This window comes from Paramisgurnus dabryanus, chromosome 1 (assembly GCF_030506205.2).
Source record: "Paramisgurnus dabryanus chromosome 1, PD_genome_1.1, whole genome shotgun sequence".
In the NCBI taxonomy this organism is placed as follows: Eukaryota; Metazoa; Chordata; class Actinopteri; order Cypriniformes; family Cobitidae; genus Paramisgurnus; species Paramisgurnus dabryanus.
Window position 1 is genome coordinate 17,649,949 of NC_133337.1, and position 13,155 is coordinate 17,663,103.

The window sequence follows — 13,155 nt, forward strand, 5'->3', positions numbered from 1 at the left end:
CAACAGAGATTCACCACACGGGCAACGGTTTCCATGGCAACACTGCCTCACTGACAGCAATGGTTGTGAGGATGACAAAGAGAGAGGGTAAGTGAACAAATGTCTCTCTCTCTTTAAAACCTGTTGTAGTGTCACTCTTCTTGTTTTGTGTACATTTAGTTTTTTATTAAAGCTATGGTCTACGATTTCAAAGATTTTTCATTATTAATAACCTCGTTTAGATGCTGGTTATGGTTCTACAGTAAAATCCTAACAATATGAAAAAAAGAAAAAAGAATAAAAAAAATCCATTCACTCTATTGGGTGTACAGCTGCAGAGAAGTTTACCAATGTAAATTTGTCAACTGCTCTCATCCAATCCCCCGCTCCACTTGAAACTCCACCTGGCACTCGCGTCTCCACCCCACCGCACCCACCCTGCTCCCCTACGGCGACATGAAATTTTGCGGGCAAGCAGCTGACAGGCTATGGTAGCTACCAAAGTAGCATCAGCTCAGCAATGGAGAAAAAACAAACCGACGGCAGCAAGCGGCCCCTGCTTGTCCCTACACTGTAAAAACTATTACTATGATCTACTCAATATTTTTGGTGAAGCATTTTTACACTTAAAAAAAATTGAGTAAATTTGAAAGCTGTGAAATCGAGTAGATTTCAATAATTACATAATTTCTAATCACAAATTAAATTGAGTAGATGGAATCAAAAATATTAAAGCAAATCAATAAAAAATCCTAGTGAAGTGTACTAAAAAATTGAGTTGATATCATTAAAAATGTTACTTAGATGTAGATGAACATTTTGTGAATATTATTTCACTAAAATAAATTAATTTTATTTACTTGATGTTATAAATTTATTTCATACTCATACAGTCAATGTTGGAAGAAAGAGAAAGTCTGTAGAGGAAAGAGCAGCGCACATTTTTTTTTTTTGAAGAATGCTGGACTCAAAGTAGAATCAATATAGGGTCCACCATTGACCGTTGGAGGAAGCTTCAGGGAGATTTGGGACTTAAAACTGCGCTGACACGGCTGACTTTTTGTTGAGCAGGTAAGCATTTATTTATTCTTTAATGGTGTGAGTTTCATAAATACCTTTTTATCAGTCTGACAACATGCTAATGCTGCCGGTAGGCATTGGAATGTTAGCCGTTTAGCATCGCCTATCACGGGTCAAAGTAATTATATTTCTTGAAGTGCTTGAATATATTTCAATAGGCCTAGCGGGTTTCTGTTCGAGCCGATCGGAATTTGAACAAGATGCGCTGTGTGCTGCTATAACAATTACCCAAAACCTTAGCAATACTAACTAATAATTATTGTGCAATGAATGTGCACTAGGCAGCACTTTTGACCAAGGTAAACAAGGCTAAGGAGGGGAAACGTATGCCAAACGTTGTTGTGAAAGTAAATCGCACATGGTAAATCTCTTTTCCGATGTTTACTACCTGTGATCACAGCTTGACTGAGTGACGTTGTTCAGGTCGTTTCCCGGTGGGAGGGATCAGGTAGCACAGAGGGGAGGGGTGTGTGTGGAGGGGCGGGATGAGTTTTTTAAAACTTCCCAAACGTCTCAGGCTTTCTCGACCAATTTTCAACATCGTAGACTACAGCTTTATACGCACATGCACGCTCGCACACACGCACACGCGCAGACACACTGATGGTCTGATTGTCATCTACAGTATTTGTTTTTAATTAACAAGCACTGAAGCATAAATGAACTTACAGTCATATAGAGACTGAAATCATATTGAAGATAAGTAATGAAGTCCATTATCTGAAGATGAGCTTTACTCATGCAAATGAGTTCAGAGGAAGATTTCTCATAAACATCCATAATTCTAATGAAACGCTTCATCAGCTCATGTCTTCAACCTCATATCACTTATTTATTATTTAATTGAGCCCTTTATCTTTTGATATTAATAAGGTTAACGGATGAGATGAATTACACAAGAGACTTCTCTGAGGGAAGAACAGAACTCACTGTTTATTTTAAACACAATATACCTCTCTGAATAACACACACACGTACACATGCGTGCACACAGACACACACACACTCACCGTCATGAAGCCGTCCAGTAGACCTGAGTCAGGTTTGGGTGGCGCCTGCAGTCGTTCCATTGACCATTTCTCAATGATGGATGACACCTGCTGACTCTCTGTGTTCAAGATCCTGAATCCAGTCATATTTACTCCACTGAACCGATACGGCTCCATATCCAGCGCAAACAGATCCTGTGTGTGTACACGTACAGTATAACATATCATACAGACACACTGTCTCACTCAGACACACTGTCCCACTTTTGTCTCTGAACACAGACACACTGTCTCACTCTCTGAACACAGACACACTGTCTCATTCTCTGAACATAGACAGAATGTCTCACTCTCTGAACACAGACACACTGTCTCGTTCTCTGAACATAGACAGACTGTCTCATTCTCTGAACATAGACAGAATGTCTCACTCTCTGAACACAGATACACTGTCTCATTCTCTGAACATAGACAGAATGTCTCACTCTCTGAACACAGATACACTGTCTCACTCTCTGAACACAGACAGAATGTCTCACTCTCTGAACACAGATACACTATCTCACTCTCTGAACACAGACACACTGTCTCACTCTCTGAACACAGACACACTGTCTCATTCTCTGAACACAGACAGAATGTCTCACTCTCTGAACACAGACACACCATCTCACTCTCTGAACATAGATAGACTGTCTCATTCTCTGAACGTAGACAGAATGTCTCACTCTCTGAACACAGATACACCGTCTCACTCTCTGAACATAGACAGACTGTCTTATTCTCTGAACATAGACAGAATGTCTCACTCTCTGAACACAGATACACTGTCTCACTCTCTGAACACAGACAGAATGTCTCACTCTCTGAACACAGATACAATGTCTCACTCTCTGAACACAGGCAGAATGTCTCACTCTCTGAACACAGATACAATGTCTCACTATCTGAACACAGATACACTGTCTCACTTTCAAAGTCTCTGATTTACTGGGCTTTTATGAATCATGCAGAAAGAATCAAGCTGAGAAATTAATCAAATCTTTAAAAGATATCAGTCAGAGATCTGAGATCAAAGCTTCACCAGTGGAAAGCTTTCAGACATTTACAGTCATGATTCAAAATAACACACGGATTACATCTGTGATTTTAAGTATATAAATTATACCAATTATCCAAGTAAATGTAACTTTGAGATTCCAAAATGTAAAATTGTGTTTCCTCTTTGATAGATAATGCATGCTTTAAATTTGTGCATGTGTGCGTGTGTTTGTATGTATGTGCGTGTCTTACCAGTGTAGTAAAGATGTAATGATAATATTCTGTCACCATTCCCATAGAAAGAGCCTTTCAAAAATAAAAGAACAAAAACATTAACAGGTCATTTATCTCAAAATCTATATTTTTATAAATAAAATCCATAATTTTATTTTATTTAATAAAAACATTATATTCCTGCCTGCAATCATGTGATGTCTTTGGGTGAGGGTTTATTGTTATCATGCCAATATAACATCTATTTATAATACATTATTTTGTGGTTTTGAGGTGAAATTTGAATCTGATTTGTTCTCGACAGGTTTCTTGACTCAAACACAAATCAAGTTTATGAAGTAACATCAGATGAGATGAGTGAAGATCTTCATCAGTGAACTCTGCATTAATGACTGAGAATATTTAATAAAAATCTTTAAAGCCTCCAGCCAATCCTCTCATTTAATTACATCTTAAATCTGATCTGAGACCTGCAGAGTAATGTCAGACTAATAGAATTTATAACACTGAGATTTAACATATGAAATATGATTGGGATGGAAGACCAGTAATGATTTACTACTGATCATCTCTTCAGAAAGATTCAGAGAGAGAGAGAGAGAGACAGAGATGGTTCCTTTTGTTTTTAATGGATAAGAAGATGGACTAAAAAGCGAATATTGAAAATGAGAACTCAACTCTTTCTAAAAAACACCAAGAATAAATGAATAAAGAGAACACGACATCTGTCTCCTGAATATCAAATATTTCATACTTTTAGCAAATATCACCCTGAGAAACCTTTTATGTCTGAAAATGTAGAGTAATAGAAAATTTCAGGAAATATTGATCATTAACCTGAATAGCTCTGAAAAAAGAAACAAACTGTGTTCATTTTATTATTCACATGACTCAGAAGAGGGGATTTGTGCTTGTAATTCTCCAATACTGTGTAAGAGAGAGCAGCAGATCTTCAGACCTCTGCAGAGAAACATCTGAATGAGATTGATTCACCTGTTTGAGGATCCAAGCGGCCATCTCATGACTACAGTCAAATATAACATGAAACTCTTTGGCCTTCTTCATGTCTTTCAGTAGCGGTTTGGCATCCTTGGTGTCTGAAGCGAGCTGTCGGATTTTCAGCCGGATGTTATATCGGGATGGAGCTTTAATGAGCTCCTGTAGACGGATGAGACCTGTGAAGACACAGACAATACAACACTGAGATGTGTGTCTGTGTGTGTGAGAAAGTGAGTGAGATTGTGAAAGTGTATTGATGAGATGTTTCTTCTAGACAGTCTGTGTTGTACTCAGTGACCGTGTTGTGTGTCCACATCAAATATTTTCATTTAAAATTAATGCTTAAGTAAAATACTGTATAAATAAAATGGTTTCTGACCATTTGACAATAACTGTCAAGCTTATTTTATTGTACACACACACACATGTGCATGCACACACAGTCACACACTTATGTGCATGCGCACAGCACACGCACGCACGCACGCACACACTTACGCACACACGCGCACACACAGGTATCTGGGTTCAGTATAAAGTGGTCAGATCAGATGTGTAGACATGTCTCTCCTCTGGGTTGAGTCTCATTTCAGAAGAGCATCTTGGGAAACTCAGCGGGAGGGGCTGAGCAAAGCTCTCCAGTGACCTTAACAACGGGTAACTAATGGTCGCCTGGCAACCGCCTCCTTTGATATTGTAGGTGAGACTGAGGACATTAGCAAGAGATGCAGTAAAAAAAACACTAACAACAATCCTTCCAGAACACAAAAACACAGTCAGGTGTAAATATCACCACGAAACATGAATGTTTTCTCAATAGTAATCAAATATAATACATTTGTCAAAATGTCTGGGACATATTTCACCCAAAATTTAAAAGAAAAAAGTTAATTATATTTGGAAATTTTCATTACTTTAACAATCTATCATTCTCATTCATCATAAAATAAAATATTAAATTAGGGCAGTTTTTGTTGTGCTGCCATTAATTATGTTGATTTATTTCTCCATTATTATTATTAGTCAGTAAATGTATTCATTTATAATCACTGAATATCTAAACTCTTTACATTCATCAATGCACATCACAAATAAAGCCATCCTCCACATTTAAAACAAATATTGTGTTTTACTCAAAAAAATAATCACAGTGTCTAATAAATAATTGGTTAATAAGAATGGCATTTCCTAAACTTATTGATCTTCATGTGTTCAGAATTGACTGAGAAAAGATTGAGAAAAGATTCCTCAACATCTGAATCACCCAGAGATTAAATGAGAAGGTGAGATGGTTTTCAGTGTGACTACTTATGTGTCTGACAGATAAATGAAACGTCTGTCATGTTTACAGGTTTGAGAAATGTTTCACAATCTCATGTCTTAAATGTTACAGGATAGTGTATTATGTAACAGCTTGTAGTTTTGTTAAAAAACTTGTTTGTTATTTGTTAACTGAGTTTTAATGTCCTCAGCTTGTATCAAACCTGATATTGTTCCTGTAAAGTTTCTTGATTTGTGTTCAAACATGTGAGTAGAGATGTGTGTGTTACAGTTATAAATGAAGGTGAAAAGCATCTGTCAATGTGAACTTTACTCAATCTCTTCTGGTTTTCAGCAGAAAAACACACGTGGTTTTGGTTGACCATGACACACTGACATCATAAACCTTTGCATCGCCTAAATCTGTACACAGAAGTGTTTACAGCTCATGCTGTATGTATTCCTAAGCAAAAGCATCGTCCATTGCACATGAGCAAAGTCTAATCCGTCTCATCCACCTCACAGGAATCACAATCAGCTCTCAATGTTTCTAGAAATCCATGTCTGATGCTGAGCTGCGGTTTGATGCCTCAGGTCAGTAATAAAAAGCGAACAGAGTCTGAATTTCAGCATCACGCCGGCTGCGAAATGTGTTTGTAGATGCCAGACAGGCTTTGATTTGCCGACAGCGTGAGCTGCTGCTGAATATGTAATTAAAACAAATGACTTCAGTGCCTGGTTTCATTCAATTTGTGTGATTACAGTAGAAACGCTCCGAGAACGTAATAAAATTCTTTCTATTAATTAGAAAAGAGTAATGAGAGAAAAGAATCGGTATGATTTATGTGTGCAAAAGCAAACAGCATTAGGAGAAAAGTGAATGAGATTTTCAGAGCGCTGAGATCTCTACAGATATTAGAAGATCATTTTCTCTTTATACACCATCATCTTTATCACTAGAGATGCACCGATCGACCGGCCAGAGACCGGAATTGGCGCATTTTACACATAATTTCATGACATTCCGATACCGATCGACCGGACCAATCACTTAAACCATTTTGTTACCAGTGGCGCAAGAAATAACGTCACAGCCACACGGACACTAGCATCCAATGTTAATTTAATTCTGTACCCAAAAACGCGATCCATTTGACATAAAGAACACGACTTAAACTGCCCCCACAAATTGCGCCGTAATTACACTAAGGCAATTTGGTTTCAAAAGGACGCAGTGATTTTTGGCTTCACTGTGATAAGATGTAAATACAGGTGCAAAACTAAGCGCCATCACAAGTCCAATGCATCATCATCTCATATTTAAAGGGGACAGAGAATGAAAAAACATTTTTACCTTGTCTTTGTTGAATAATGGTAGTCTACGCACATTCACAAACATACAAAAAGTGCTAGACATGCTAAACATCTCAGTCTCATAGAAATTCCTCTTTTAGAAATGTCAGCCAGAAAACGGCCCAATCTGAAAAACTGATGCTTATGACATCACAGGCATCTCACTGCCCCTCCACTTTAAAATTATTGGCTACATTTTTTGAGTGGCAGCAAAGTCAGACAATCAGTAATGAGATTGCAAGTTAAGCCAGTAGGGGGAGCCAAATAGGTGCAAAACCACTTGTTTAAAATCCCCCACCCTAAAAGAGCTATCTGAGAGAGGTTTTTAGGAAGCTTCTAAGGCATTACAGACCCAAACAAAAAATTTTTGTCTCCATGTCACATCACAGAACAAGGATAAATACTCCGTTCAATCATTCTATGTCACCTTTAAAGGAAAACACCACAGTTTTTCAGTATTTTACTATGTCCTTTCCTCAACTTGGACGAATTATAGGTGCTCTAAGCGAATCTGTGTAACGTCACTTCTTGTTGATGTTTGAAGTGTTACTAAACGGAGTGTAGCTAACTCCTCCCTCTCCCCTTTCTCTCACACTCCCCCTTGCCCCTCCCTCTCCCTTCCATGCTTCCTCACACGCACTAACCCCCCAAACCCCACCCCCAAATCCTTCTTGTCGTTTATTGGCTGGAACATGTTTGTTATATTTCGTGGTTGTAGGCTTCATAGATATGTATAAAGGCCTTTATACATATCTATGGTAGGCTGCGCCACTTTGTTTTTGTTGCCATTTGTGGAGCCTAGGCTGTCTCCAGAGATCGCATTTTTTTACAGTGTGTTCAGGGGACATGCAGCTAGCAGATAGTATGGAGATGTTTGCTATATGTTATATGGCCTAAAACGCCTGAATTCGCTTAGAGCTCCTTTAATACACACCTATCTTTTTTCAATGCGGCCACTTAATCTTTGTACAGTGCGTCGTGACTCGTGAATGTGTTAGCATTTAGCCTAGCCCCATTCATTCCTTAGGATCCAAACAGGGATGAATTTAGAGGCCACCAAACACTTCCATGTTTTTGCCATGTTACATGAGTAGTTACATGATTAAGTATGATGGCACAAAATAAAATGTGGCGATTTTTTAAGCAGAGAAAAAATGAGAACTATATTGAATGGCAGAAGAGCACTAGTTTGCAGCACTTCGACCGTGGACGCAGTAACATCAACACTCCTGACTACTCCCCCTCTCACTCAAACTTCCGTCAATATTAATGTTACTCATGTACTCATAATAATAAAGTTATGTATTAAAGAAAAGTGGATTTTTGTTTGTAGCATATATGCTGACAATGTTAGTTCTTAAGAATTGACAAAAATCGGTATCGGCAGGTCACACCTACAGAAATCGAAAGAGAAAATTGCAATCACTGCATCTCTAATCATTATTCCATTAATAACATTGTGCTCACCAGTGCTGTCGTCATAGACCACAGTGACCGTCCTCCATCTGAAGAAATGGACGAGGTCCAGTATGGCCCGACTCAGAGATGAGAAATCTGGATACAGACTGACATAATATGAGTCTCTGTTATCGGACACCTGATGCTTCCATCGCGTCTGAATGTGAGGGACGCCCAGAGCGTTAGATATGGACTGAACCGCATTGGCTGATGAGCTGTGGGAGGGGCCAAAGATTGCTGCCACGCCCAGAGAGAGCTGCTCACAGGCTGTAGATGTGAGATTAAAAACAGCAAAATATTCTCTCAACAACAACTTAAACTTATTAAACTCTACCAATTAATAACTGTATGGTTAACATTTATTACCACAGAAATGTTTTTCTCCCATAGTTATATTGCAAACACTTGGTATTCAAATACATAAGATCTAACGGAACGGCTTTAACTGATGACTGTAACATTTACATTTGGGTGTGTTTCTCACATAAAGACTTTATTTACATTTATGTATTTTGCAGACACTTTTATACAAAGCAACATATAATCCTTTCAATCTATTTGATCAGAATGTGTGTTCTCTGGGATCAAACCCATGACCTTTACACTGCTAACATAATGCTCGACTATTCAGTGACTTTAAGAATTGAGCTACAAAATCTCAGAAGGCTCAAAAAAGTCATATGGATGACTTCTTTTGTTTTTGCCAGATGAAATAAACTCCTGCCGATTTACAACAAAAGATGATGGGATTTTTGTGTGAAATATCAGTAAGTAAGTAGCTATGTTTCCATTATCCTTTAAATTGTACCAATTGACATTGCGGATTGAAAATACAGCCAATGGAAACACGTAAATTTCGCAAAAACTCCCATATATGACAAAAAAATTAAGCTCGCATGAGGTTTTTCAGGCAATTTGTGCCGCAATCACATGATGTAAGTCGCATAATTATCATTTAAAGATGACGCATTATGAAATAAAACCTCCCAGAAACATCTGAACACGTGTATGCTCCCAAGTATAAGAGGCTTTCCTTGCCAATAATGTTTGGAAAACACTCCTACATCTCTTTTAATTTAAAATAATGTACCATTAGCTCCAAGAAACACCTATACATTGCCGCTCCTAAGTATTAGGGGATTTTCTTGGCATTAATGTTTTGATAACACTCTTATGTTTCTCCTGGTTAAAAATAATGCATATTCGGTGGATGTGATATTATTAGTGAACCTACCAACATCAGTCGACATTATGTTTGGAATGACGAGAGGAAAAACGTTGTTTTAGTCGCATATATTGCACTGTTAACGATTTCCCTGTATTTTTACAGTACGGTACTGGCAGCACGGTTGCCAGTAAGTTACTGTATTTTGGTTTTACAGTACTGTACTGTAATACCATTTTACAGTACACAAACTAGTACTGTATAGTTACAAAGCAGTACTGTACTGTAATTTTACAATATTTTATTACAGTAGTCTATTTTTACAGTAATTTACTGTAATGTCTATATTGACCCATAAATACTATTTATTACTTATTACAGTTAATACAATAATATTATATATAATAGCTAGATATTTAGGTTTAAATCTATAGTTATTAATATGGTAAAAATGCTACATTAAAACATAATGAATTAAAAGGCAATCCAAGCAATGTATGTATCAAAATTTTATTTAAAAAAAAACATTTAATTGAAACAAAACATATTTAAAACAAGATTTTAAACAATAATAAACATATAAACAAGTTAAATAAAATAAAATCAACAAGTATAAACAAGTTTGGAGACCCCTGCTGTAACATATTTAACTCTGGCAAATAGAACACTGTTCCATAGTTTGAAGTTTTCAGTTTAAAGTCCATCATCGACTAAAAGGTAACATTTCACTGTGGTAAAAAGAACACTGGCCCATAGTTTTAAATATTCTACTTGAATTTCATTGAACACTAAAAATAAATTTAAAATTAAACTGTGGCAGACAGACCACAGTGGCCTTTACTTTGAAGTCGTCCATTCGAACTCAATCAGCGACTGCATGAAGCTGTTCACAGGGGTTAATGGCCACAGCTTTTCTCTGCACCAAGTTCCTTGTCTTTTTGCTTGCTCCTTGTCTGCATGTGCACTTCTTCCCATCTTTGGAATTAATTCTATCCAGAAACCTGTTAGAAATATCATAAACATTAAGTCAACAAATATAAGATAGAAAAAGATTCTTAAAAAACTAAACTCAGCCTTAAATTTACTCCTATTCTGAAACCTTTTGCTCTTATTCTACTGTTCCACACCTAATTACATTAAAATACAGAAGATTCACTTACCTCAGAACAAACTCTTTCCTCAATGGACAGCATCCACCTGGATCATGTCATGATTGAATGTACTGAACAGAAAGTACAATTGTTACTGATTTGGACACAACTTTTTATTCTGAAAACAAAATCTTTTGTCAATAAAGTCCAGGGACACCTCTGCTAAATAAATACAATTATTAAATTTCTTATAACCAAAGTCTGAATATTTCTGTTTGTATATTTCTACATGGCAAACTAAGACAATTCTGTACATGTTGTGTATGGTCGTGTTACAGTGTTGGGTGTGGGAATTGTGAATGAGTGTATACATGGGTATTTAAAGAAGCTGTAGTGGTAAAGTGCAAACTTACCGAACATAATGTGCTTTGGTGTGTCTGGTGTCACCCGTTGTGCCTCCACATCTGCCTTAACTCCTGAAAAGTGCAAAGGACACTCAGGTAAACTACAAATAAAAAGTGATTAGCCACATTACTGTGTACTTTTACATGTGACGTGAAAGCATTTAATATTGCAGTCAAAAAAATACATGACTTGTAACTGTACATCATGTTCTTGCCTGGTTCCTTTAAAGATGATCCATCTTACCCAATCCGACTTACAAGCAATGGTAAGACTGTAAAAAATACAAATGTTACAAAATCTGTTAGCCATAGAAATAAGTAGACATTGTAAAGGAAATGGAAAAAGAAAATTAAGTAATACTTTACTACAATAGTTTATTCCTTAACATTTGGTAATGCCTTAGCTAATATGAACTAACAATGAACAATATATTTTACAACATTAATAATATTTGATAATGTTCATTGTGCAGAGACAAAGTGATTGATTTAAAAATGTATTAAGTGTTTAAATCTAATATCATGTTATGCTAACAAATCAAACCTTTCTGTAAGTGTTTAGTCAGTTGTAAAACAAATATATATATATTAGTTGTTATATTATATATTATATATAAATATCTAAATAAGTCTTTTTTTTATTATTATTCTATAACATCTTGTCTACAGAAAATATCTGAAAATGTCTCGTTTAGTGCAGAAAATAGCGATTTATAGTGACAAGGTAAAAAGACTTCCCCTAATGTTTAACCCGGACGGCTGCGGTGTAACACGCTATTTCACGCAAAGTTTTTTAAGTTAGTAGCTAGCTGCTCACTTTAAATATAAACATGATCGCCTAAATCTGAGCAATCCCGGTGATGCCAGTTTCCTACACGATGTTATAATGGACTATTTTACATCCAGAGATGAAGGATCAGATGACAGAGACGAGAAGACAAAGGTACGTAAATGCGGAGCCCATTCTCTTTTCGTGCATTGATTTGATGCGTTTTGGAAACTTATATACAGCGTGTAATGCATCTGAAGTGGTGGAAACAATATGCCATAAAAATGTATTGGACAACTTACTGGACGTGTAAAACGCTTTAGAGAAGATATTCTCTGCTTTTGCTGATATACCGTAATATATAATAACAACAACAATAAGCGCGGCAATCCCTTACGTTCATCTGATATTAAGATGAGCCCAGGTCTGAATTATATTTGGTCGAAGTTAAAGCTGCGATGAGTTCGATGTATGTATCCAGTTAAATATGAGGTTTCTTGTTTTCTCTTCTGTGGAGGAGTTCGGTACTACAGTATGCTGTGTACGGCGTGTCAAGTCCTGACTGTTTACAACCACGAGTCAGCCTTGCCAAACAGTCGAACTTAATACTTTTCTCTGACGCTAAGGGGTTGTGTACACCAAAACTTTTAAACGCGGCTGAAAACGCCTTGAGGACGCCAAATGCCAGCTGTTTTTCAGCTGAGTGCCAGCTTTCTTCAGCTGAGCGCTTTGATAGCTGTGATACTTCAGCTGCGAGCCGGTTGGTTGCTGTGGTAATGTCCCGCCCCTCCTCCACTGTGATTGGGCGGCCGTGTGAGAACTGACATTGACGAGCGGAGCTTTTCTCCCAAAGTTGAATCTCTTTCAACTTTCGACGCTCAGCTCCGAGCGCGGAAAAACCGCCGAGCGCCGGTTTTCAGCGCGGAAAAAACCCGCTTGCGGCTGGCTTATTTGAAAAACGCCGAGCTTCCATTGGAAACAATTGAAAACATGCGCCGGCCGTGGGCGTAAAAGTTTTGGTGTACACAACCCCTAACTGAACGGATGAAACGCCGAGATAAACGACCATTATGCTGGGACCGCAAGACCGCGCTGGCGGGTTGTCTTTGTCCATTTCGTTAAAAATATTCATTGTCACCACACTTTCAACACAATATAAACTCACCAAAACCCTCATAATTTAGTTAAAACAACCCTATATTCATTAAAAAAGGTGTAAAGCGAGTTAAAGCAGCGGTAGACATCTGTGTGTAAGCTTACTTTCTGAGGGAGATTGAAACTTTGTTGGCGACCGTTTTTCTCTCTCATTGCACGTTTAAAACAATATTGTGAC

At 37.4% G+C, this 13,155-nt stretch overlaps 1 protein-coding gene across 2 annotated transcripts in view; it reads right to left on the reverse strand.

Annotated features, from left to right (window-relative positions):
• Positions 1-13,155, reverse strand: part of LOC135758736 (glutamate receptor ionotropic, kainate 2) — a 41,301-nt gene that overhangs the window by 8,784 nt on the left and 19,362 nt on the right. For both annotated transcript variants that reach the window (XR_012336259.1, XM_065273364.2), the window contains exons 3-6: positions 8,403-8,660; positions 4,317-4,498; positions 3,342-3,395; positions 2,070-2,243 (exon numbers count right to left, since the gene is read on the reverse strand). Coding sequence is in view for 1 of the 2 variants with exons in the window: in XM_065273364.2 (XP_065129436.1) it covers positions 2,070-2,243; positions 3,342-3,395; positions 4,317-4,498; positions 8,403-8,660 (668 nt within the window). In the remaining variant the exon portion in view is untranslated. The remainder of the gene's footprint in view (positions 1-2,069; positions 2,244-3,341; positions 3,396-4,316; positions 4,499-8,402; positions 8,661-13,155) is intronic.